This window comes from Gopherus flavomarginatus, chromosome 5, assembly GCF_025201925.1.
Source record: "Gopherus flavomarginatus isolate rGopFla2 chromosome 5, rGopFla2.mat.asm, whole genome shotgun sequence".
NCBI classification, from domain to species: Eukaryota; Metazoa; Chordata; order Testudines; family Testudinidae; genus Gopherus; species Gopherus flavomarginatus.
This window is the reverse complement of record NC_066621.1, coordinates 89617862-89643947: the sequence shown is the minus strand read 5'-3', so window position 1 is coordinate 89643947 and position 26086 is coordinate 89617862. Positions and strand designations below refer to the sequence as shown.

At 41.2% G+C, this 26086-nt stretch overlaps 1 protein-coding gene and 1 long non-coding RNA gene across 6 annotated transcripts in view; one reads left to right on the top strand and one right to left on the bottom strand.

Moving 5' to 3' along the window:
* PALS1 (protein associated with LIN7 1, MAGUK p55 family member) overlaps nucleotides 1-26086 on the bottom strand; it is a 126323-nt gene that overhangs the window by 43899 nt on the left and 56338 nt on the right. For all 4 annotated transcript variants that reach the window (XM_050953508.1, XM_050953507.1, XM_050953511.1 and 1 more), the window contains 2 exons: nucleotides 17679-18191; nucleotides 4774-4982 (listed from right to left, as the gene is read on the bottom strand). In XM_050953508.1, the coding sequence (XP_050809465.1) occupies nucleotides 4774-4982; nucleotides 17679-18045 (576 nt within the window). In that variant the 5' untranslated portion in view covers nucleotides 18046-18191. The remainder of the gene's footprint in view (nucleotides 1-4773; nucleotides 4983-17678; nucleotides 18192-26086) is intronic.
* LOC127051379 (uncharacterized) overlaps nucleotides 1-26086 on the top strand; it is a 72643-nt gene that overhangs the window by 42759 nt on the left and 3798 nt on the right. The gene's annotated exons all lie outside the window — the stretch shown is intronic.

Here is a 26086-nt window from a genome sequence, read left to right as displayed (position 1 = left end):
TGCCAATTTTGAAGTAATCTTTTCTGTGTAGAGATTTATTCTCTATCTTATTTAGTGGTCTATTGTGAACACGTGGCAACAGTAACTTTTTACTGGCCTCTTTGTTGCAGTGGCTTAGTTAATAAATCCACACCGTCATATTCTTCTTCTACCCCATAAATGCTTTGCAAAAAGTCTGCCATATTAAAAAAAAATTCATTCTACCAAAAAGATTTAGTTCTGTTTATAAGGTATTAATTTGGAAATGTAAAACAATACCAAAACATCTAATTTTAGCCCAAACAGCTACAGCAGAGCCATGAATGTGCATGCCAAATTACATACCATAATTTGAGACTCAACATTTCAAATGCTGAAGAACAGTTTATAACTGACTGTGAAATCTGGTCTTTTGTGTGCTTTTATCTGATACTACACAAATTTTACGGGGAGAGCAGCATTTCTCAAATTGGTGGTCCTGACCCAAAAGAGTTACGGGGCGGGGGGCGAAGGGGGAGGAAGAAATGTCACAAGATTATATTAAGTATTGGCACCCTTACTTTTGCTCTGCCTTCAGAGCTGGGCAGCCGCAGAGACATCGCTCTTGGCTAGATTCCCAGCTCTGAAGGCAGCGCCCAGCCATCAGCAGTGCAGAAGTAAGAGTGGCAATACCATACCATGCCACTCTTACTTCTCCGATTCTGCTTTCAGAGCTGGGTGGCCAGAGAGTGGTGGCTGCTGACCAGCGGCCCAGCTCTAAAGGCAGCAATGCACAAGTAAAGGTGGCAACAACATACCATGCCATCCTTACTTCTGCACCGCTGCTGGCGGCGGTTCTGCCTTCAGAGCTGGGCTCCTGGCCAGCAGCTGCCACTCTGCGGCCACCCAGCTCTGATGGCAGCACTGCCGCCAGCAGCAGCGCAAAAGGACAGCAGTACCGCAACCCCACCTACAATAACCTTGTGATGCCCCCCCCCCCACAACTCCTTTTTGGGTCAGGACCCCTACAATTACAACACTGTAAATTTCATGATTTCAGCTATTTAAATCTGAAATTTCACAATTTTTAAAATCCTACAATTGTGAAATCGACCAAAATGGACTGTGAATTTGGTAGGGCCCTATTTATAACAGAACCAGCAACTCAGTTTTAATCTTAACTTCCATATTAAGGTAATCTTATTTAAAATAGGACATATGCATTTTCATTACATAAGTAAGGCTATGATTTAGTCACGGGTATTTTTAGTAAAAGTCATGGACAGGTCACGGGCAATAAACAAAAATTCACGGCACCACCAACAGGGATCGCCCGGGAAGCACTGTGGGTGGGGGGAGGGTGCTCTTCTATGCCAAAAATTATGAACTGTATTGAATGTCGTATCAAACGCTGTTACAGCATCAACATTTAGACCACATTCCTCTAATCCTGGCCCCCACTGTTATCAAGTTTAACTGATTTTAAAACCAATGTAATGACATTTGATTAACACTATTTTTATTCAAGAGTCAGAGTGCACCAAATTATTTTAGGGAGTTAATCTCCAGATAAATTCCTTAAGTCTGCATGCTTTACTCAGCCTTTTAATTAAAGTAAGGTATCCAGAAAAATAGATAAATCATAAGTTTTTGCTGCCTGCTTATCAGAATTACATATGTGCTCCCACAAACACTCCAGTTGAACTGCTAAAACTAGCATAGTACAATTATGTAAAGAAATTCTAAAGTGTTCTAAAAGATAAAGCCAATAATCCATTAAAACTCTAAGGATTGCAAATTTAAAATAAGAGTGAAGAAGCACTAAAAATTCTTACAGCAATTTTAGTTCACCCACATTGCCTATACTGTATGTTAAACTACACATTCAATTGCTTAAAGGGTAATCCAAAATATGTACAATGTGGCAGATAAAACAGGAGTGCCAGATCAATTTCTTGACCTTTTTTTTATTTCAAATTTGTGACTAACAATGAATTAATATAAGTTTTGTTTTTTTACTTGCCTGTGTGTTCTCTTTTAAAAAAATGAACACACGTTCACACACAGCTGCTACAATTCAAAGTTGTGCAGCCAGAACTCTCTAAATTGCAACCTCCTTTTGTTACATATAAAAAAACCTGACCTCTGGAACAATGGAGTTGCATCTTTATGTTCTTCTCCCACTCCAAAAAGAATCAGAACTGGCTCTGCCCAATTTTTTCTGGTCCTTAAAGGTTTCAAGTTGGACTTAAAACAGGGAAGGAGGGAAGTGGCAGAATGGCACTATGAAGGGTGAGCCTACACAAGTTTTCCTGCATTAAGAGGGCTCTGTGACTCTCCCATTAAGGATGTGGAAGAAGGTTTTGGCTTGCAGAACAGTAAAACAAGAGCTGGAAAGGAGGTTTTCTTCCCAGAAACTGCATTAGGGCTGAATAAAGAATATCTCCAAACAGTCTGGATTCCTTGAAGGGATGAACAGGAACCTCAATCTGAGAACGAGTTTCTTTCCTACAGACACATCCACAGGTCCTTGCATATCACCACAAATACTGGCTTCTATGTGGCTTCTTAGTTGGAACTGCAGACATATTTGTCCTGCAATTAATATTTGGAAGAGGTCCCCAAAAATCAGGCACCTTCTCCACTTTCTTCTGAAAAATGGTTTTTCACTCATCTTCTAGCACTGTCTCCCACAGCTCATGAAGCTGAGGCCTATCTGATGGTGCTTATGGATAAGGCACACTTAGCTTTCCCTCAACGAGCCAGGCTCTTATAGAGAAGGGGACAGGGGGTGCGGAGACACCTGGATGCCAAAGCTGTTTGTACCCAGTTTTCAAGCAGTGAAGATACGAACATTAGAGGATGGAAATCAAACCAGCATACATGCTGTAAAGCTAAGTTAAAGGATGGGGAAGAGAAAGAAAATTACTAAGCAGCTCCTAAAAGACTAGCCATATCTTTATGACTAAAATGGTTTAAAGTTTGTGTTCAAATTATTTGTGAACAAAAAATATGAATGTCCTATACTCTCAAAAAACGCAAGTAATTCATCTGTGGCCAAGAGCAAATGATTCACACCCAAAAGTTGTAGTTAATTGGATCAATAGGAAAAAACAAAAACAAAAAACAAACCTTATGAAAATCTTCATTTTTCCAGTCTGCTGGGTCTATCTGACCTTTAACAAATCCTGCTAGCAGGGGACTGAACTAGATGACCTTTCACAGTCCCTTCCAGTCCTATAATTCTATATGATTTCTAAAACTAGAAAAAGTGTCAAAAATTAAACTAGACTGCTGTTCAAGTGGAGTTTGTCTCATTTTAAAAATCCCAAAGAAATATCAGGTGCTCATTTGTTCCTAAATGGCATGACTCGGTAAACATGGTGACTGGGGTACATGGCTCTCAAAATTTAAATTACTCTACTGTGATGGAGTTGAAAGTTTGTTGCAATCAATTGCAGTATTCATTTATTGGCTCAATATGCACTTTTCCAGTCTCTTGGTTCTGACCTTCAATAAATCCTGCTAGCAAAAATCCTCTCCCCTCAATGAGGCCCCTTAATGACAGCCAAAATTATTTCATTAATGCAAGGACTTCTAACAAATGAATGTAATATATTCTATTCTCTCAAAGCACAATAAATTCAGTCTTGCTTATTTTGTACAATATTTCTTTTGTCTACAGATAAATACCCTTTGCCCAGAACAGGAGGTCGCAGAATTGGCAGAGACCTTACCACAGGGACTATTTTGGGATACCTGGGGGGTGTTCTAGGGGTGGGAAGGGATATGACCAGTAAAGTTATATGTTCTGAGTATTCCCTGGTCATTACAGAATCAGAAGGTGAGGGAGGGGAACAACCTGCTCTAACCAGTGCTGGGGGCTGAACTGGTCCCTGGCAGCCCCAGGATCTAAAGAAGCGGGGAACAAGTATAAATACCACCCCCTTTAAATTCAAGTACTGGGCTTTTAGCATAGGGATAACTCAAAACTGTCCTACATTCTTAAATTAAATTAGGAGTCTAAGCAGCTTTCAATCAAGTTTTCAGGAAGCCTCTCTTTCTGACCAGGCCTTGAAATGAAAGCTATTTGGTGACTGATAGCCATAGGAACTCTGCAACCCCATTTCTCCTGTGATACCTGGGATCTATTAGGATAAAATAATCATCCTGATTTTAAGTGACATTTTAAAATCAGTAGTTAAGGTAGGCATAGGCAATATCACCAATCCAGACGACTAAGCAACACTGAACTACTGAGTTATATACACAACAGAATCTTTGGGTCCAAGATGCAAACACCTAAGGATTGGAACAGTTAAAGAACTTTAAATATGGTTAAATTTACTTTCTTCAGGAATTTCATTTTGATCCATTTACAAGGGTATCCTCGAAATACTGTTCAAAACTCAGAAGAATGCCAAATCCATTGTAAGTGAACAATATCTACTGATATGACGCACTGTGAAAAGTGTTCCCATTATTGCTGTAGCACCCTTCCTTTTACCGCACTTAAATGGTGTAATATTTTGCACTTAAGTATTGTACTTTTTTTTGCTGTTAAATTTCTTACTAGGAAAAACTGAGCTATTATCTCAAAGTTTAAAGGTATTTCATTTCTGGATGTAATGCTTAATACTGGAAAAAATGGATGCAGAAATCAGTGACTATTCATATATGAAGATCCATTTTTATTTCAACTTTGGTTACTAATAACTCAGACAAGCTTGATATACACAGATAAAACTGAATATATTTCCAGTGATACAAATTACAAGTTATAAAATATATCATGGAGATGTATACTATACATACCTCTTGTGCTAGCTCTTGCGCATTGGAGATAAGAGGATACGGAGGGCTGGCTTTGTTCATGTGCACTGTGACAGCATTGTGTATCTTAAATGCATTCTGAAAATCAGTATTTTGGACAAGTTGTAAAACGAGAGAGATATCCTCTTGGCTCTGGGGGTCTACCAAAGTGTGTTGGATATGCTTAAGAGAAGCAAACAGCTCTTCCAATTCTGGGCAGGAGGGAAAAAAAAATAGATGTGAGAATTAGGTTAAACTTATTATGTTATGCACATTCTAAACTTCCAAGATTTGTACAAAAGACAGTAGTTCAGCCTTGACTGAATGAGCAATGATGCATGCACAACTGTTCATTATTTAGTCCACTAATAATAAACCTCTCACTGAAGAGCAGATCATAACTAAAGAAAAGGAAAAATGAATGTAATTAGGAGCAATAAAAAAGCCGATTAAAATCTTTGCAGATAAGTTCCAGATCACAGCAGCAATTCATTCCTCACATTCTTTAGCTTCTCCAAAATAATGGGTTGCTATAAAAGGGTGTGATAATCAAAACCCATTAATAACAGATTGTGAAAGAGGGAATATTTTACAATATGAAAAAGTTAGCAGTTTTGCTAAACTAATCTGATGCTTTATTGTATATTCATAAATAGAGAACCCTATTTCAAATACAATCTTCTTCAAACATTCACAATATTTGCATTAAAAGCTTTATTTTTGTATTAGGTATATATGTGCCATTTCCTCTTTATAGAGTTCATTTCTGACAAGAGCTAAATTAAAAATTATATTGAGCAATTCTGAACGTAAAGGTTGGAGGACAGGGGGAAGAGGAAAAAGCACAAAAAAATCCTCTTACCATACCAAATTCTGTACGTTTTTAGTGTGTCAGAGTAGGAAAATTCAGACTACAAATCACTTTACCTATTAGGTTGTGGATTCTACTTGGAACATACATTTTTAATAGAGTTTAATAACTTTAAGTATTGCATTTTTATACTTTACTAAATTTGCTTTTTGGGGAGAGTTTAAAAGGCCTTAGATTTCTTAGCAAAAAGCAGAATTTTAGGACTGTTGCAAGAGTGTGATATTTCAATATACAGTATTTAAAACTAATTTTAATGTTTTCATTTTGAGTGACTATAAAAAGTTAATTAGCTGTGTTACAAACTAAAATGGAACCAATTCTGTAGAACAACTTTCTCTAGCAGGCAGTTGAGGACTGAAGTTGGAAGAAGGATAAATAAGAAGGTGACAATGCAGTATTCCATATTGAACATAGACTCATAGACTTTAGGGTCAGAAGGGACCAATATGATCATCTAGTCTGTAATCTGAATAGCATTTGAACCACATGAAGGGAGATTCAGGGCTTGGCTACACTGGAGAGTTGCAGCACTGGTGGTGGGTTTACAGCGCTACAACTTAGTAACTGTCCACACCTGCAAGGCACATCCAGCCCTGCAACTCCCTGGCTGCAGTGCTGGCTGTACACCTGGTCTGCTTGAGGTATAACGATTGCAGCGCTGGTGATGCAGCACTGCTCATCAAGTGTGGCCACCAAAAGCGCTGTTATTGGCCTCCAGGGTATTAGGAGGTATCCCAGAATGCCTGCTCATAACAAACCGGAAGAATGGCTGAACTTCGAGCTCCCCCGAGTGGCTTATCTAAAAAACAAACAGCTCCTGTTTGCTGGAGCAAGCGGAGGCAGGCAGGGGAATTGCTTTGGAAGGTTCACAGCTGTTTGCTTGAAGACAGAAGTCACACAGCAGAGGGGGTAGGGGGAGTCCGTGTTGAGCAGCTGCTTATGTGGTCTGAAGGCTATTTAGGAGTGCATAATTTGCATTTAGTGAATAAGAGAGAAGTGGGGGAAGGGCTCAAAACTTTTAAACTGATTGCAGGTTGGTGATGTGTATGTTCCAGTCCTTAGAACTTGCAAGGCAGGGAGCTGACAGATCCAAAAATCCACTCTCTCTCCCCCCCACGTTCCCCCTTACCCCTCTCTTTTGAAAAGCACGTTGCAGCCACTTGAATGCTGAGATAGCTGCCCACAATGCACCACTCCCAACAGAGCTGCAAATGCTGCAAATGCAGCCACACTGCAGCGCTGGTAGCTCTCAGTGTGGCCATACTGCAGCGCTTTCCCTACACAGCTGTACGAAGACAGCTGTAACTCCCAGCGCTGTACAACTGTAAGTGTAGCCATACCCTCAGAATATAAAAGCCTCTGTGGGAGAAGCCTTCCTTCTTTTGAGATTGAAGATCAGGGAATTTCTGACATTTCCCATTGGTCATTTCCTGCCTCATGCATTTCTTCATCCTCTGGGTTGTTCTAACTTTACAACTCTTGGTGCTCCTGATAAGTCTTTGAAGGGCAGATCCCAGTCTGGTAAGTAGGGTCTTGGGCATCAATGTGTGCATGCATATTTATATTTTTGCTCATAAGATGTGCCTATTGCTCAATCATCTTTCTAAAGTAGTAGTTTCTGCTCTCTCTAAAGGCTTTAAAAGCCCCTTTCATCATAAATTCTGATGAGGATTCTGGGTTGAAGTTCCTCTTGTAGGCTATAGAAAGCATCTGGCACTGGGTGCTGTTTAGAGTGTTTATCCATCACAGAACCAGAGAAAGATAACAAGACATTTCTGGGGTGGAAGGGATGAGTTATTCTAGCATTAGAGGAAGACAGAACAGGGTAATGCCTTGCATAAGGGTTGGAATTAAATTTGTGGTTTTTCTAACAACGCTCCTCTGAAGCCTTGTAGAGCTGCAGTGATTGTCTATTTTGTTTAGTCAGACCACTGAGGAAGGAGATGAGTGACACTGAGTACGGAGCAGAGGTAGCAGACCTGGATGAAGGTGTTTTGGGGGAGATGTAGGCAACTGCCCTCCATGTGAAACCGAGGCATGCTGTTGTATCTTTGGACCTTGAGGAAGTGTCTAGGATTAGGCAAAGGCAGATCCCTGGAGGAAGGGGCATTTTTTTGCAAAGCACAGATCAAAGACTCCAATTGTAATGTCACCATTTTATCCCTTTTCATGACCCTAGTGTCCCCTTTACCATCAGGGAAATTGGGGAAGGGGCAAGCTGCAGCAGCTGCACTGGAGTCCAGCACCAGCTGTCCAGTCTCATCCCTATGAGAGAGACCATGGAGTACAGGTGGGTTATAGTATTACTGGATATTTCACACACAAGGCCAAATGCATATTGGAATAAGGTATCCTAAGGTAATCAGTGTCTCAGCAGAAAACTATAGATGCAGCTATGTAAGAAACCATACTCCTGATCCCCATTCCCAGAGTGGTACCTAAAGTTTGTTCTTTACTTTTTCATCCAGATCAGCTGGCAAGAGTATTCACCAACTGAGCACTATCAAATGGCAAACCCCTTGTAAAGTGAGGGATGTAGATCACCAAAATGGTGACTGGTTCTGAAGAACTAAAAAATTTGGACTCTCACAGAAAAGTGAAAAATTCAGGGGCAATAACATGCAATTTTTTAGAAATATCTGTCCTATCATCCTTGTTACACACCTAATTACATTCAGCAATTTGACTCACATTCTGCCAGTGGGACACTAACCAGACAAATACAATAAATGTAACCTAAACACGGTATCTCTCTTTCAAGTTTACTTCTGTCCATTACTCTCCATTCACTCTCCTTGTCTATTACGTACTTTTCCTCCCACTTCTGTTTATTCTCTCTAAATGTTCCCTTCCTCTTTACAAACCCAAAAATTCTCCCCCTATACAGGCCACAGCTGTACCCACATCTGCCCACTTCCTGGCTACTTCTACATTCCCTCACCCACTCCAGAAACAGTTGACTGTTTCCATCTCCCCTTTTTCTTCCTAGCCCCCTACAAAGTCTTGCACCCCATGTGTCCATCACACTCTCCTCCTTCAGCAGTTATTTTGCACTGATCATGCACATATGTTAAAGGCCAGAGTTGTCTGTGAGACACAAAAATAACACGGAACAGCAAGGAAATGGTAGGAAGAGACTTCATGGGCAGATAAAGGAGGAATGGGAGTGGAATTAGGTATTCCCACAGGGCAGGCACTTTTAAAAGATAGATGCCTATACACACCAAATTACCCAATTAATAAGTATTTCAGTCATATACATAAAAATCTAGAATGATCTTACTGAAAACTAGGATTCAGAAATATGAGTCTGGGAAAATATTAGGTTAAGGGATACATCTGTGTACATTATACCTAATAAGCTCCAGTTCATTCCCCACTACTCGCCAATGAGAAAATCAGTCTATTATATCCACTCCCACCTTTGAACATATTTCAATTATAAATATTTTCCGTAAGACAAAAAAGTTACTACTACTTAAAGAAAGGTAAACCATCTCTACTCACAGAGAAAGTGAGGCTTCTTTTTGAAACTGCAGGTCCATTATATATCAAAGACTATTTCTCCACCCAAATACTCCTTGTTTTATTCCCCGTTTATGAGAAAAGTTGCAGCCTTTCCTGCTGGTTCAAGAAATGGCAGGGAAAATGTCTGAACACTATGTAACGTGTGTATTAATCAAAAGCCTGGCAGGAGAAAAGAAATACGCAATTGCAGGGGAGGATTCCTGTTGCAGTTTGACATGTTAGCAGATTAGAAAAGGAGGGAATGGAAATAATAGCTGTCATTTGTTATTTTAAATATAGGTTACATACTGCATATACCTCAAATATACAATCTGGATAGGAGCCTAACTGAGACATGTATTTCTAATCTATGCAAATTGTTTATGTCAATAGATTAATTTATTTCATATTTTTTTGGGATCTCAAATTCTCATTAATCCTCTGCAGTACCTAGACATCTGGGTTAAGAAACAGCTATGGTGCTTTCTAATCAGAATATGTTAAAATCCAAAAATATTCTCTTGCTTAAATCTCTGTATGTCACCTGGCACTAAAAAGGCATTAGAGTATAAAACGAATTCTTTTCAACAATGAAAAATGAGGACTGTTTATATTAATTGGGCCAGCATTGCTATTTGTGCCCAGCACTTGTTCAGAGTTTCATTAGGGTTTTAAAAAAGCCTATAAAATACCGATCCACCGTTCTTGTAGATTTTTAGTCACTGAATGACAACAGTTTAATATTTTTTTGTATATTAACCCTGACTAAAATCAGTCATAATAATCACTTAAGGATTTTGGTAATACTTCTGTAAGAATTACATGACAGTGACCCACTCCTGGACAACGAGAGTTGAGTCAGGAAGAGGCCAAGCAGCTAATGTAGCATTTTTGGCAGATTACCAGACATGAAGTAATACTGTAGTTCAGTGTTTCTCAAACTGAGGTCCGCAGACCCTGATCAACTCCTTCCCCTCTCTCCAGTGCCTACTGCATGCCGGGGAACAGCTGTTCAGAGGCATGGAGGTGGCGATGGGAGGGAGGAGGAAGAGTGGGGACAGGGTGCGCATGGGGGATGGAAAAGGAGGTGCAGGGGTGGAGCGGCAGTAGAGACTTGGGGATCCACAAAAAAATTTAAATAAAGACATGGGTCCTCAGGTTGCTAAAGTTTAAAACTACAGCAGCAGTTCTCAAACACATCTAATTCTTTTTTGTTGCTGTTGTTTTAAAATCATTGACTACGAACCTCATGGCAACTGAAGCTATTTATTATTAAAATTAGCATGATGGCCTCTGAAAGGCAGGCATTTAGTATGTTTTCAACAAAAGAGCTGAACTGCTCATAATGGACTCCCGTACTCCCCCCACCATATCTGATTTTTTTAAAATGTATTCTTAAACTAGCTTTTCTCCCCACCCACTAAGCTTCAGAATGAGACAGTCTTATTTTGAAGTTCAGCAAAAGTGTCAGTTCTTAGATGAATCCAGAATGTGGGGAAAAAAAGACATGTATACATGTTAAAGCCCTAAGAAAGGATAGTATAATTGTTGAAGAGGCTTTTTGTTGGTTACTTTGTCTTCTTCATTATATTACAACTTGGAGATTCTAGCTATCTTAGTGGTTGAATATGATTCCTCATGGACTATTACAGAATTGAAGGTTACACCATTTAATCTGAAACTCAGTTTTCCTTAGATTTGCAGTAGCACCTCAGATTTGACCCGTGAACTCAAGGTCATCCTAAACTGGGTATTAATCATACGCAACTACTAACATCTTGTCATTCCTTAGAATCAGGCTGAAATAGTTGCCTATGCAACCTAGACTCGGCCCCTTTCTATGTGTACATTCTGACAGTCTTTAATAATATGATGTCAAGTATCAGAGGGGTAGCCGTTAGTCTGGATCTGTAAAAGCAGCAAAGAATCCTGTGGCACCTTATAGACTAACAGACGTTTTGGAGCATGGAGCTTTCGTGGGTGAATACTGCTGCATCTGACGAAGTGGGTATTCACCCACGAAAGCTCCATGCTCCAAAACGTCTGTTAGTCTATAAGGTGCCACAGGATTCTTTGCTGCTTAATAATATGATCACACTTTTTTCCACAAGACTCCATCTCTTTCAAGTGCACAAGACTGTGCTCAATTAATGAGCAACTAATCAATACTTTGTTTTATCCTCTTTAATGTCTGGTCCTAGGCCTTATTTACTGAACACAATTCAAACCCTGCTTTTCTAGAGCACTTATCACTATGGTATCCTAGTGCTCTAGTGCAATATTCCTCAACCTTTTTGATACCAGGGACTGGCTTGCTGTCTTCGCTGGTCCATGGACTGGTCATTGAGAAACACTGCTCTAGTGGACAAGTGCTAGAATGAGACGAGACACACTTGACCAGAGGATTTCACAAACATTTGATGACAGCAGAAGAACAGTGAGACTTAGGAAGCTTGGGCTCCATTACAGTCACTGGAAGCAAGTGTGCTCTTTTGGGCACAAACTCTTCTGCCTGTTTCCTCCAACTCTGACCCCTCTACCTCATTTCATAACTGGTCCCAGTCCTCTCACTTTTCTGTCCCAGATCCTTGTCCCAGTCCTAATCGCCACTCCTCCGCAGGGTGATCATAGTCCCAGTATCCCTAGCCCAGCCAGTTTATTTCCCTTTCAGACTAGCTGTTAAAGTCCAAATTCCCCTGGCTCACAGTCTCTTCCCCTCCATGTACCCAGTCCCCTCCCTCCCACTCCAACTTCTTGTCCCCCACTCTCCTTGCCCCCAAATTTCTCTTCCTTGAAACTGATCTGATCCCCCTCACCCGGTTCTCAGTCCCTCTACCCTCACTGGGCTCCTCATTAACAATCTGTCATTCACACATTCCTGTCCCAGTCTCTTTGCCCACTGAATACCAATTCTATCCCAGCTCTTCATCTAAGCTCAGTATGACCCTTCCCATTTCTCTCATCAGCTCCCAGCCTATTGCTCAATCTCTGAGCTTCCCCTTCCCCTTAAGCTCCCAGTCCTAGTCTCCCAGCCGAATGAGTTGCAGCCTGCCCTCAACCATGACCCAGCTCTCAATCTCCTTCCTAGCCAGTCCCAGTCTCTCCCTTGCAACTCAGTCACTGTATCACTTCTTCCTCTCCCCTCCCCACCCAATTCCAGTTGCAGTCTACTTCTTTCCTTTCATGCTGATCCTGCTCTTGTCCACTCTACATTCTAATTAGAGGTCTTCCTCCTCCAGGATACAGCTGTGCTAGCTTGGGGGGGCAGGGGAGGGGAGGAAGAAGAGAAAGAGAAGGAATTCATTCAGAGCACAAGAGAGACAGGCTCTCTGCTCCCAGTTCCAATGCTTGCCCTCACTGAGGGCCGGAGAAATCCTTCTGAGCCTCTACAGCCCTGAGCTGGAACATGCTTAGCCACTCTTTAGGGATGGCATATGCAGAGTCTGGTCACACACAGGAACTGGGAGGGAATGTAACATGCTCAGCAATGATGGAATCAGAGATTTTAGCTGTTAAGCTTGAGCAAGTCTCTACTGAGCATGCATGAATTGTGATTTTTCTTATAACTTAACCAAATGTGGGCAGATTTTCCCAGGAACAGCTAAAAAACCCAGACATAACAGCCACCCCGCCTGACAAATTTCAAATCCCTGCTCCAATGCAGAGAAATCTTCGAGGATTTCAAAGAAAAGGTTGCCAAACGTATTTTTAACATGGACAAAACCTATTTTTCCCAGCTGTTCTCAGAAATTGTTGAAATTTAAAAATCTGCCTGAAGCAGGCAGCCAACATGAAAAGTTTCAGCCCAAATGGTTTAAGTTTTCCAAAGTTAGATGCAACAGAAAACAGGGTCTTAATATGGAGAGTGTCTGGCAACATTAATAATAGCCAGGACTACCAGCCTTGCCTATAATAAATATTAATGAACTTCCCGCAGATCATGGAAGTGCCCAGCAAACAAGTTTTGGTAGCTCATCTCTAAACGTTGTTGACTCTCAAAATTCTCAGTGAAATACTGTGTGGGACTGTCACTTTCCTAACCAGTATAGGCTTCTTCCTATTATATATGGTTACTGACTGGCAGATATTCAAATTTCCATTGTACTGCAATCAAGAAATGCTTCCAAATCCATAGCACATTACATAAGGGATACCTTCCAATGGATGTGCACTTCTGACAAAAACATCCAACTAGCTTAAAGCTAATCTCCCTTTCTCCAAGCAGAAACTGCAAATTGCTACACCAGACTAAAATCTATCAAGTGCACTACAATTAAATCCTGCTTGCATCTCAAAGAAATAGCAATTTCTGCTCTTGATATCCAACTATTTACTGTACAGTGTCTCCCAATTCTGTGCTCTGGAAATTCTAATATAAAAAAGGAGACCCCACTAAGAAACTAGAATGGATTCAAATGACAAAAAGCAAAAGAAGTGGGGAGGTTGTAGTAATTTAAAATGTAGTTTGCTTAAACTTACATAGCCCAATCTCAGCCTTACGTTAATTTGAAGATCCAAAAAAAAAAAAAAAAAAAGTACCTCCACATTGAGGACCCAACTCAGTTTTTTTTCCAAATCATATGGAGAAACTCATATGTTTCTATGTGTGAAGATGAAAGATCATCAAAACCTCTTAATCAGCTCACCATTTTGCCACCCACATCTACAATTCACAGCAGGAGTGTTGCAAATGGTACAACAAACAAAAGCTAAGGTTAAATTTGAATAGGTGAAGTGAAAATCTTATAAAATTTCATTCAGTGAAACAGATTTTTTATCTTGCTGGAAAGAGAAAACAAAGAAGTTACCTAGCAGTAGATATGATGCAGAATGAACAATTGATTTTCTGACTCCTTACATTGTTCAATAGCAACCTCTACATCTAATTAAGAATAAATGTGTTCTGAAAGGAATCTCTTTACTAGAAGAATGATGGCTACAATGCAGGGTTTAAAGATGTGAATGAGTTAGGCTGGTATCCTATGGATCCCCCATTTTAGAGTTATAAGAAATTATAAAATTGCCACTGATGGACATACCCTGAATATCCAGCCAGACTACTTTGAGGACTTAGCCAGAGACTGATCCAGGTAGCACTTGATGTGCAACGTGGCAACATCCCTTTGGGCTTTGCCACAGTGACGACCTGGGTTGGTGGGGAAATAGCTCAGTTGTAGATGTTCAGGATTATTTTCTTTTCTCTGCTCATAAATATGAGCAAAGAGGGAAAGGGTGGTCCAAAGAAATGTAAGAGAATCTGTGAACCTGATTTAAAGGGACAAGAGTCTATTATGATTAGGATGGTCCCAGAAGTGTTTTTTCTTTAAACACAAGGTTAATCTTTACCTGAACTAGATTGCCACAAACTCCTAATGACTCTTTCTGGCTGGGAAAACACATATAACTAATAGAAGTGGCAGACAAACCCTTTAACGCAAACAAAAAGTTTCTGCCCAACAGAAGGAAGGCAGGAAATAGTTATATAAAAGTTTAACAGTTAAGTTCTGGAATGAAATTTATTTTTAGTTATCACTGGTTAACTAACTATGTTTGCATTGTTCCAGTTTAAAAGCTAAAAACATATTTCAGCAGTTTTTTTCCCCCCCATCCACTAATTTAAAAAGACAACTTTCATTAGGAAGCTACACAGGCAAGAGCTAAAAAAATTACTTTTGAAGAGCCTACAAAAGCTCAGCACATCAGCATTTGAACCAGAGGTATCTGGCTGCACATAAGTGACCAGACGTCGTGGGCTAGAAAGGGTCCAGTAAGAATGCGGGAAGCTTGGGGAGAAGAGAGAAAAACAAACAGACATCAGTTTTTGCTAACCTGATTGGGAGACAGGGGGAGCGCCTCTAACCAAGATATGGTCACTTTAATCAAAGTCAGCTTTTCGGGGGTGTAGTGTTTTCTCTGAATACAATTAAGAGTTAAGGAGCTGCTGTGGTAAAGAATCAATTTGACTACTAATTTTGCATTGTCAATGTGCAGATACTATTTTCCTCTCCACATACATCTTATTTTATGCTCACCGTGGCTCTCTTTTTGAAAATGAAAGATTCTGAATAATCTGCAAGAAATTATTGATAACTCAAATAACTCAAAATGAACATTAGCTGCAAAGTTATATTAATTCAGCATACTATTTACATGTGATTTACTGTCCAGTTGTAACAGTGACTCTCAAACTATAGGATTATAGTAATCTGTATTCTTAATTTACAACAGGATTATGCTTGAAATGTTAAAATAAAATGATTTAGTGTCATGAAATATGATCCTGCCTGCATTAATAACATACTTTGATGAGTCTAAAATGGGACTTGTGTGTTTGACTTCTAAGACTGTATGCTAGACTAATAAAAGGGGCTAAAGGAAACCCATATTCTTTTATAATTTTCATCACCACCACCCACAGGGGAGACAGTTATAAATCCAGTGATTACTGAGTCTGAATGAGTCCAACTGTCCAAACAATGGGGCAGTTATCAAAGATGTAATCTCCTGGATAGGCACTGTAGCTGCCCTGGTTGACTGGGAAAAACTGAGCAATACGGTATTTGGACTCAGATACCTACATCAAAAGTGAGATTATCCTTAAAACGTACGTACGTACGTACGTACGTACGTGTGTGTGTGTGTGTGTGCGCGCGAGAGAGAGAGACACAGACACACAAAGGAGAACACAAAAGGGAAGATCAAGAACAGCAGGGCATGCTGTTAGCTGTGACTTCTTGGCCTTCAAGGAGAATGTGAGTTGGGTCACTTCTGTTACTGTAATTTAAGAGGGAAACAATTTTTCTTGTAATGAAGCATAACATCTGATAAAACTAAATATGCACATAAACTGTTTGTTGCTTTAAAACATTTGTTCTCTAATGCTTTGGTCCAACTGCTAAATAAACTTTTAAGAAGGCTGTTGGGTCAGTATCACTGGTCACAGATTCCCTAAAGCGAACAAACAGAGCCGAAAACCCATTCAGGCCTGCAGGGAGACAAGCAATCATGGGGTAGTATACCTGGTTCCCAACAGAAGAGAGAACGGATCACAAGATTCCACTCTGAGAAAGGGGAGGAGAACCTGTAACTGGAACACTACCCAGACATTAAAAATTGGTTAGGAATGTGTATCTTATTAATGGTCATGAATGGATACTCCAGCAATCAATTGTTTACTACAACTCCATTAGGAGCTATAACTTAAATACAGTAACTCCTCACTTAAAGTCGTCCCAGTTAACAATATTTCATTGTTACATTGCTGATTAATTAGGGAACATGCTCATTTAAAGTTATGCAATGCTCCCTTCTAAGGTTGTTTGGCAGCCGCCTGCTTTGTCCACTGCTTGCAGGAAAAGCTGCCTGTTGCAGCTAGCTGATGGGGGCTTGGAACCAGGGTGGACTGGTAGCCTCCCTATCAGCTCCCCGCTCCCTTAAGTTCCCTGTGCAGCAGCTGCCCAGCAGGCTATCAGTTGCTGGCAGTTCAGCTGTCCCTCCCCACACTGCCATGTGTTGCTCCTGCCCTCTCTGTCTTGAAGCTGCTCCTTGAGACTCCTGCTTGCGGGGGGGGGGGGGGGGGGAGGAGGGAGGGGAGGAAGGGCGGGGCTAATGTCAGGGTGTCGCTCTCCCCCCTGCTCCTGTACCCCGCTTACCCCATCTTCCACAGAGCAGGGGGGACACATGACAGGGCTCAGGACAGAGGGAGCTTGCTAGCAGCAGCTGCGGTCACAGCAAGCTGATCTAATTAACAAAGCAGTGTACTTAAGAGTAGGTCAACGTACTTAAAGGGGAAATGTGCACCTCTCTCTCTCTCTCACACACACACACACACACAGACAGTGTGTCCCTGTCTGCGATGCTGTCTCCCCTCCCTCCGTTCCTGCTGCCTTGTAGAGTGAGAGTTAACCCCTGAGGGCTCACCCCTGAGGGCTCAGCCAATTGCTAGTTCATCATTTAACAGTAAGGGAAATATCCTACCCTCTGACTCCTCCACCTTGACCAAGTTTCACAATCATCATCACTATGTACCAGTATTAAATTGTTTAAAATAGTCTGTCTGGTGAAATCAATTTCCCTGGAAATTCCCTAACCCCCTCATTTACATTAATTCTTATGGGGAAATTGGATTAGCTTAGCTTAGCTTAAAGTCGCATTTTTCAGGAACATAACTATAACATTAAGTGAGGAGTTACTGTATACATTTGAAGGTAGTCAGATATGGACAAACTCAAAATATTTTCCAGCAGATCCTAAATGATGAGGACAAAAAAAAAAGTAAAATTAAAATGTGTAATGTATACTACCGATCAAATTTCCATCACTAACAGAATTTTGTTGGATCTGTACTATCTTCAACTTTAACCGGAAACTGCAGGCTGGAATTTAAGTGTTTCTTTCCCCCAACAGAGGCTGAAAGTTGTGTCTCATTGCTTCAGCTCTCTCATAAGCCTAACCAACTAATGTTTTCTGGCCTAAAACAGTATTTGCATATAAACAAGTATTTTTCCTTGAGTTTGTATTTTTCACCTACCTAGTATTTTTACAGCATAATGAGGACTCTCCAGAATGACTCCTTCTTCTGTGTCAAATATAGGATTATCTATTCCAGTTTTGGGAGGAATCTGCGCTAGTTTCTTAAGCCTCATTGAAGCAGTAAGGTCTAGTTCTTGTTTCTTTCCTTCTTCTTCTCGCCTGCGCCTCATGTCCTCCTGTTGCTGGCGAATCCGCTCAAGTTGAGCACTTCGTCGTACTGGCATCATCCTGGACCCCAAATCCCCAGGGCAATCAACAGCCATCTCTCTGTGCTTCTGAGGTTCCTCAGGAGATGCAAGCGCCACATTTTTTGTATCATTGTCAGAATCTTCTGTAACATGTCCATTCATATGAGAAGTTGTCATGGTTATTTATAGTAATCTGTACCACTTCTCACACACAAATTCTGTTATGAAGCCAGTTTTCTTCATGCTCCAACGTAAAACCCATTATAATTTCAAAGGATATTGCATCAGAAGACCAAGGTTGAAGAAATAGCCAGCAAAGAAATCTAGTGAAAAAATTGAAAAAAAAAATGAATAATTGAGTTACTAAACAAGAAAAACAGTAAGAGTTTTATAACTTCCTGACCCTAACATTTTTCTCTACGGTTATATAGCACACTTTTCCCCAACTCAAGAATTATTCAATGTAGCAGCCACACAATTAATAGATTAGTAGTCTTCACGCACCACTGTTTATAAAAATTAGAAGTCTGTTCTGTTAAAAAATTAAAGTTCATAATATTTCCAGATAAAGTGGTAGAGATTTTGCACTTAATGTATAAGATTGCAAACTGGCAGTTTTCTGAAGCTTGCCATTCACAGTTCTTACATTTTTCCTTTCATTCTGAAGTACTGCAAGACATTTCTCAAGCTATTCCACCAATCCTACAAATACTTACATATGAATGTGGTCACAGAGTTTAATGAGGCTATGCACATGTGTAAAGATATTCACGTGTGTATGTGTTCCCAGGACTGGGGCGTTTCCATACAAGCCATCTACCATTAAAGGCCAGGTAGAAGACAGCTGCTGTTTGAAAGGGAACAGCATAAACTACACAACAGTTTTGAACACATAGTAAAGGATACTGTACCCAGCTGAAACGGAAAGGGGAATTAAGTCGACAGAATGAAATTCACTAGGACTGGCGTTTGACCATTACTGATAACCCTGTTTTCATGAAAAGTGTTCTGAGGGACATAATCACCAGTTGTCAGGACCCATTTTCATACTTCATGTAAAATTTTATATCTATCCTATACAGGTTCTTATACCACACTCATCACAGTGACATCTGAATGCCTCCCAATAGTGTATTAAGTGATACTACTGACATCTGTCATGTGCGGATTGTTCTCTCTCTCTCTCTCTCTCTCTCTCTCTCTCTCATATATTTCCCTACAGGGAGAATTGTCTGTTCAGTGTAGTGATTTGGTATGACTTTTGTTGTCTCTTACATTTCATTTTGTTTTTCCTTTGTTATGTCTATTTGAGATGGCAAGTTGAAGTGTGCATATCAGTTGGAACAAAAATTATTAGAGATGGGTGAACCAATCAATATTTTGGTTCTCTGGCAAATTCCGGAAAAAGTTCCTGAACCAAAAGCAAAAATTTTTGGTGAATCAAAAATCAGAAATATTTGGGTCAGGTTGAAACAAAGTTTCATTTTGACCTAACTCAATTTTTCATTTTGAAAAGCAAAGGAAAACTGGATTCACAAAACAGCTGGAAGAGGAAAAAGGTGTGTAATGCTCTCCTTATAACTTTTAACTGGCTGGCTAGGGCACTCAGAGGGGATGTGGGAAACCCAGATTCAATTTCCCCTTCTGGCTGATGTGCAAAATGGATCTGAACTTGGGTTTCCCACATTGAAGGAGAGTGCCCTAGCTCCTGGGCTGCCATGGGATATTCTGTTATGGGGCTTTCTCCATTTCGCTTGTTGAAGTCATTCCACTTCATATAAATAGTCATTAAGACAGAGACTTGAATTTGGGTCTCCATATACTTGTTGAGTGCCCTAACCACCAGGCTGCAGAGTCATTTTTACTCTTTCCTTGATCCAGTGATGAACAGTGAACTCACCAAGGATGTAGGAGACCCAAGATCAAAACCTGCTCCAGTGATTACTTATTCATACAAAGCGTAATTGCTTCACCAGGCAAAATGGAGAAAACTCCCTTACAGAATATCCCATCACAGCCTAGGAGACAGGGTACTCTCCTGCAATATGGGAGACTCATGCTCAAATTCCTTCTCCACGAAGAGGGGAATTGAATCTGGTCTCCCACACTCCAGGTGAGTGCCCTAACCACTGGGTAAAAGCTATAAGGAGGACACCTCTTCCAGCCATTTCGTGAATCTAGTCCTCCTTTGCTTTTGTTAAAATTCCTGAAATCTCAAGGAAAAAGTTTTGAGTTATGTCAAACTGAAATGTTTGGTTTAGACATTTCCAAAACATTTTAATTTTTGTTGTTTGGTTGAAACTATTTGACCAACTTGACATAAATTTGCAAACGGTTTCAGGTTGACTGAAACTGCATTTTTCGGATACTTCTAGCTGTGATAGACCTGAGTTTTAAATATTAGCTTGTTCCACAGTCCCAGACTAATTCCCAAGAAAACTGTCTCCTGTGCAGACATGCTTTACCTCATGGTAGAAAGTTCCAATCCCTGAGGATTGGAATTGTCAGCAAGGGTCCTACTGCTGGAGATTTAGGTCTTTTTTAGACATCCTGGCCTAAACACCTAGAAGATAAAGACTGACAATTCGAATTTCATTGTGCTGCTGGATCAGTTACATGATTATTACATCATATATATTGGTTGATTGCAAAGTAAAATGACGTTGACTATGATTGGCTGAGTACTACTAATGAAAAGTGAGATGGAGACAGTTCTTCCTCTGAAGCTCAGGCTACTTTCTCTGAAGTGCACAGAAGCAGTCAACAATCTTCCATTTCCCCTCATTTATACTTTATGAGCAGTCACTATGGTGCAAGTCCTGGTTCTATTGAGCTCCACAGTCCAGCCTCTCAGTGATCTAACAGTGAAATAAAGCTCTAAAGGGGAACTTCACAGGAAAGGTGGCTGAGGTAGGGGCAGCACTTCAAACCACAATTTGAAGACTTCAGTAATTCAGACATAGGTTAGGGGTTTGTTATAGAAGTGGATGGGTAGGATTCTGTGGCCTGCTTTGTGCAGGAGGTCAGACTAGATGATCATATTGGTCCCTTCTGACCCTAAAGTCTATGAGTCTAAGTGGCTATGTGAAACAGGGAAAGCAGGGAAGTAATGACAACAGTAGGCATTCAGAGATATAGCTTCCACAGTCTCTATTGAAAACAGTGCACTGAACCACTCTCACCATTTCTTCTTTCCTCATGAGCACCTGGTCTCTTTTACACAGTTCCTCTCATTCTCCACAGGGAATTTTATCTCCCCCCACCTCTAGACTGGGGAGAGGAGGATGGAGCCCAAGGTTCTCTCCCTCCAGCTGGTGTGGGCTCATCTGGGCTTCCTGAGAGGCTGATGGGAGGGCTTTTCTTTTTGGAGCCCTGGGGAGAGGGACCTAGAGGGTCAGCTGGCTGTCATGCAACTTGACATGCAAAACTCTACCGTGCACTTCCTGCACATCTCCAACCAGCCCGAGCTGGGAGGGAGAAGGAAAGACAGCAAGATCCCAAAAAGCTAGACACACACTGAGGAGTCATGTTGGAAGAGAAGCTATGTACATCCTGCTACTGCACCTGTCACTTTACTGAAGCATCTTAAAAACCGAGCAGGCAGTTCAGCAGTAGTCCTACGCCAGTTCCAAGCCCAGGCCTGGTGCAACATTCTATTTTGTACCATTTCTACATGTACAGAGAGTTGCAACTTTAACCTAATATATAACTGCTACACAAAATATTATGTGTTTAATGGCCAGTGTTTATCATAGGTGGAGCTACCACCACCACCTCAGGTTGCTCAATAACTTCCCATTATACAGCCCTGTTTTCAGTTGCTCATAGTCTTTGCCAAACTATCTGGGTTTACTATCATTTGGACACAGGGTGACAACATGTCTCGATTTTATTGGGACTGTCCTGATATTTACATGTTTGTCCCGCGTCCTGACCGATGTTCAGTCGGGACGCGAATTGTCCCGATATTTTGCCCTCTGGAGCACAGGCAGAGGGGGCTTGCGCCCTGGACCCTCCCTGACTCCGCACCTCCTCCACTGGATCCCTCCCAAAATCCCCGCCCTGGCCCCGCCTATTCCCCAAGCATGCCGCATTCCTCCTCCTCATCCCTTCCTTCCAGGCTTACACCAATCAGCTGTATGGCGGCACAAGCGCTGGAGGGAGGGGGGGAGAAGCAGGACGTGGCAGCCAGCTCAGGGGAGGTAGAGGCAGAGAAAAGGTGAGCTGGTGCAGGGCGGGGCGTGGAGCTGCCGGTGGGTGCTTGGTTGTTTTTTTTTTGGTTGCTCTGCCGGCACCCTCCCGATATTTCACGTCTCTCATCTGGTCACCCTACTTGGACATTCCCTGAAACTGCAGCTCCTGGTCACTGTGGTCCAGGGCCACGTGAAGCACCAAAATTGAAAACAGTAGGACTGACTGTGCTCTCAATGGCCCTCCCACCCACCCCTTGCTGGCGCCAAGGAAACATGGAAGAGGAGCTGCCTGACAATTGCAGATAAACATCCAGACTGGGAAGACTGGGAAAGGAGAGTGAGAAATAAGCTGGAGATGGGAGGGAACGCAGAGTGGCTGTGTAAAGAGATTGGTATGAGAAGCCTGAGAAGTGGAGACTGGGACTGGGACTGGCTAGGTGAGAATAGGAATGGAATGTGGAATCAGAGAAGAGTGAGGAAGAAACAGGACAGTTTAGAGGGGACGGCAGAAGGGAAGGATCAAACGGGGGAGGGGAGACGGGGGAGGGCAGAAAAGCCTGTGCACACTAGAGAGCACTCACCTACAAAGCCTGGAATGGAACTCAAGATTCTAGAGTGTCTCCTCCTCCTTCTGCAGTCAGGAAGTGAACGTAAAACCCACTTGCAAAACATGATTCCCCTCTATTTTGGGTCCACAGAAGATGACAGCCTTCTACTGCAGTTTCAGGGAATGTCTTTTGTGTTTATGTCTTTTCTTTTTTAAAATAAAAAGAGGTCTGATGGAACAAAAGGAGTTAATTTATGTGAGGAAAAATGACTGTCTCAGAACTCCATATTACAGACAATGATAGCTATTTCTCAAAGCCAATACACCACATTTCTGAAGCACAATCAAATATCTGCATGAAACAATAACAAAGTGTTTGAGAAAAAGGTGGATGTAACATGAGCTTACTCTGCGCACACTGAAGGTCTGAGGATACTGTGCTAGCACAATTCCCTGTCATTTGTGGCACTCTCTTAGATCAAGACCACAGCTCTACCTGAGCTTCCTTTTATTGATTTATGTGCATGTGGAAGCCAATGAATTCCACAAAATGTATGAGCAAAGGATACGATGGCACACTGGAGAAGTTTCCCTGTGTTTCCATCCACCCATCCAGAGAGAGGCAGAGCATCTGTGCAGTTAAAAGCAGAGTCACCAATAACACCGCAACTCCAGAATGAGCCACGTTGACAAAGAAGAGGACAACCACAACCACAGGGCTGAAAGTTTGTTGGACTGATAAGGTTCAGAAGCCACAAATTGTCACCTTCAATCGAGGGCCACATGTACAGGAACCCATAAGGTGTAACTAGATTTTCCTGGGCCTGTTGCCTCAGCACAGTTTTAACAGGAGATGAACACAGTCCCATAGTTACCATTGTACCATTTGGGAAGCGTCTTGCAGATGTCCTGGTGAGCTCAACAAATTGCAATTCTTCAGCAATGAGAAAAGGCAGCCTAACCTATTTCTTACAACTGCCAACATCTGCTCTTCTGCATTCTGATTAAGTCAGGGAAAGTATTTTTTGAGTTCTGATCTTCCTAAAAGGACAACTTGATAAACAGCCACCCCAGTGAAGAACTCAAATTTCTCACTTTCTTTAAAGAATGTTCTAAGGAAATTTGCAGCAATTATACTTTATACAGATAAACATTAAAAATATATGTTGAGTAAAACAATAAAAACTGTTTTATGAGTACAGTAGCTCCTCGTTTAACATTATAGTTATGTTCCTGAAAAACGCAACTTTAAGGAAAACGATGTCAAGCTAAACCAGTTTCCTCATGTCTTTCTTTCTCTACATACATACGCACACACACAAAGTTTTAAACAAACAATTTAACACTGTTCACAGCAATGAGGATTGTGAAGCTTGGTTGAGGTGGTCAATGGGATATTTCCCAGGGAATGCCTTACTGCTAATGATGAACTAGCACTCGGCTGAGCCCTTAAGGCTTAACAGTTTTTAATGTAGCCTTACACTCTATAAGGAAGCACAAATGGAGGGAGGGGAGACAGCATGGCAGACAGAGAGACAGAGACACACACACACACACACACCCTGGTTCTAACCCCCACTAGCTAAGCTCCAACGGGCTACTCTTTCTGCAAGCATTAAACAAAGCAGGCGGCTGCAAAACAACCTTATAAGGAAGCATAGTGCAACTTTAAACGAACATGTTCTCTAATTGATCAGCAACGTAACAACGAAACGTTAACCAAGATGACTTTAAGTGAGGTGTTACTAACTATTTCAGTATCTCCCTACCTGAACATTCAGTTACATTTTCCTGATACTTCCCTAGTAGAAGGCCCAGCTGCTAATAGAAAATAGGACACTGGAAAAGTCAGAATACCTTTAAAAAAATTGAAAATAAATTTTATTTGTTGTTAAAAATCAATTTTTAATAATCGATGGTAACTCTGAAAGTCCTTTATGGCCCACACAATCAAATAGTGGACTCCTTCATCAAGTCCCATTCTATACCAGACTGTAAAGGTAGCAGCTTCTTATTTGCATTAATTGATTCAAATTCTGAATTCCTAAAGAATTAACAATGTATCATACTTATAATATTAGTGATTTATTCTTTTCTGTCATTAAATGTAGTCATTAAAAATATCTTTGATATCACACTGCAGTTTTCCTTCAGCTTCTTTTATTGCTAGGACAATGAGCCGGATACAACATTACTAACACGTTTGAGGAGGGAAAACACAGTAGAAAAGTGACATGGCAATGCCAATTAAGCCTTTCCCTCTTTTTTTTAAATTTTAAAATCCCTCTGGTTTAAACTAGTCAATGCCCTTTGTTCTTAAATAGTTAAATATCAGTAACTGAATCTCAGGGGTTTTTTTTGTTTTTTTTTAAATACAGTATGTGTTCAGACTAAAACCCCAGCTTGTGTTTTGTTTTTAAGGAATGTTATGAATTTGGAGGAGGCTACTGAAGTTCTAAATAATGCTGGTAACTAAATGTAAGTAGCACAATAATGGAGGAGTGGCAGTAACGCCTACACAAGTTTCTGCCAGCTTGCACTTCCAAATCTGAAGTGCTGCATTTCATTTTAATGAAAAGCAACGTACAAATACTCCTGGAAAAAAATCATCTCTTTAGCTCTCCTGCCTAGCTTTCACTGCCAGAGTAGTTACTAAAACCATTCAATTAGTAAATAGTTTTGGCACCTGAACAGCAATGAAGATTCATTTCCCTTAAACACTCGGCAACTCTCTTTCAATAAGTACTAGGGCTGTCGATTAACCGCAGTTAACGCAAAAAAATAACTGATTAAAAAAATTAATCATGATTAATTACACTGTTAAACAATAGAATACCAATTGAAATTTATTAAATGTTTTTGGATGTTGTCTTCTACATTTTCAAATATATTGACTTCTATTACAACACAGACGCCCAGTAGGAAAGCCTGGTCCACTTGGCCAGGTAAGTCAGTCTAGTTGAGGGCTTCCTACTCCCCAGGAAGACCTGTTGGACTCCTTCCGAACAGGTCCATTCCTCTCAGTTCAGCCATACAGCATCCATGCCGAGAGGTGGAGGGATTCAAGGCTGGGGCATAAGAGCTGACCGTGGTCCTGTGATGGCAGGTCCGGTCATTTGGGCAGGGGCCAGGGAGCTTCACGAGCGTGCTGAACCAATGCTGATGAGGCCACGCCGGTGCAATCACAACAACCTGCAGCTTGCCTCTCTTGATCTTTGCCAGGACCCTGCTGATGAGTGGAATCGGAGGGAACACATACATCAAGTTCCCTGACCGTGTCAGGCAGAAGGCGTCAGAGAGGGAGCCATTGCTCAGACCTTGCCAAGAACAAAACCGGTGGCATTTCCTGTTCTGTCTGGTAGCAAACAGTTCCACTTGGGGAGTTTCCCACGTTTGGAAGATCATGCAGGCTATCTCTGGATGGAGTGACCATTCGTTGCAAGAGAAGAAGTCCCTGCTAGGCTGGTCCGCAAACATA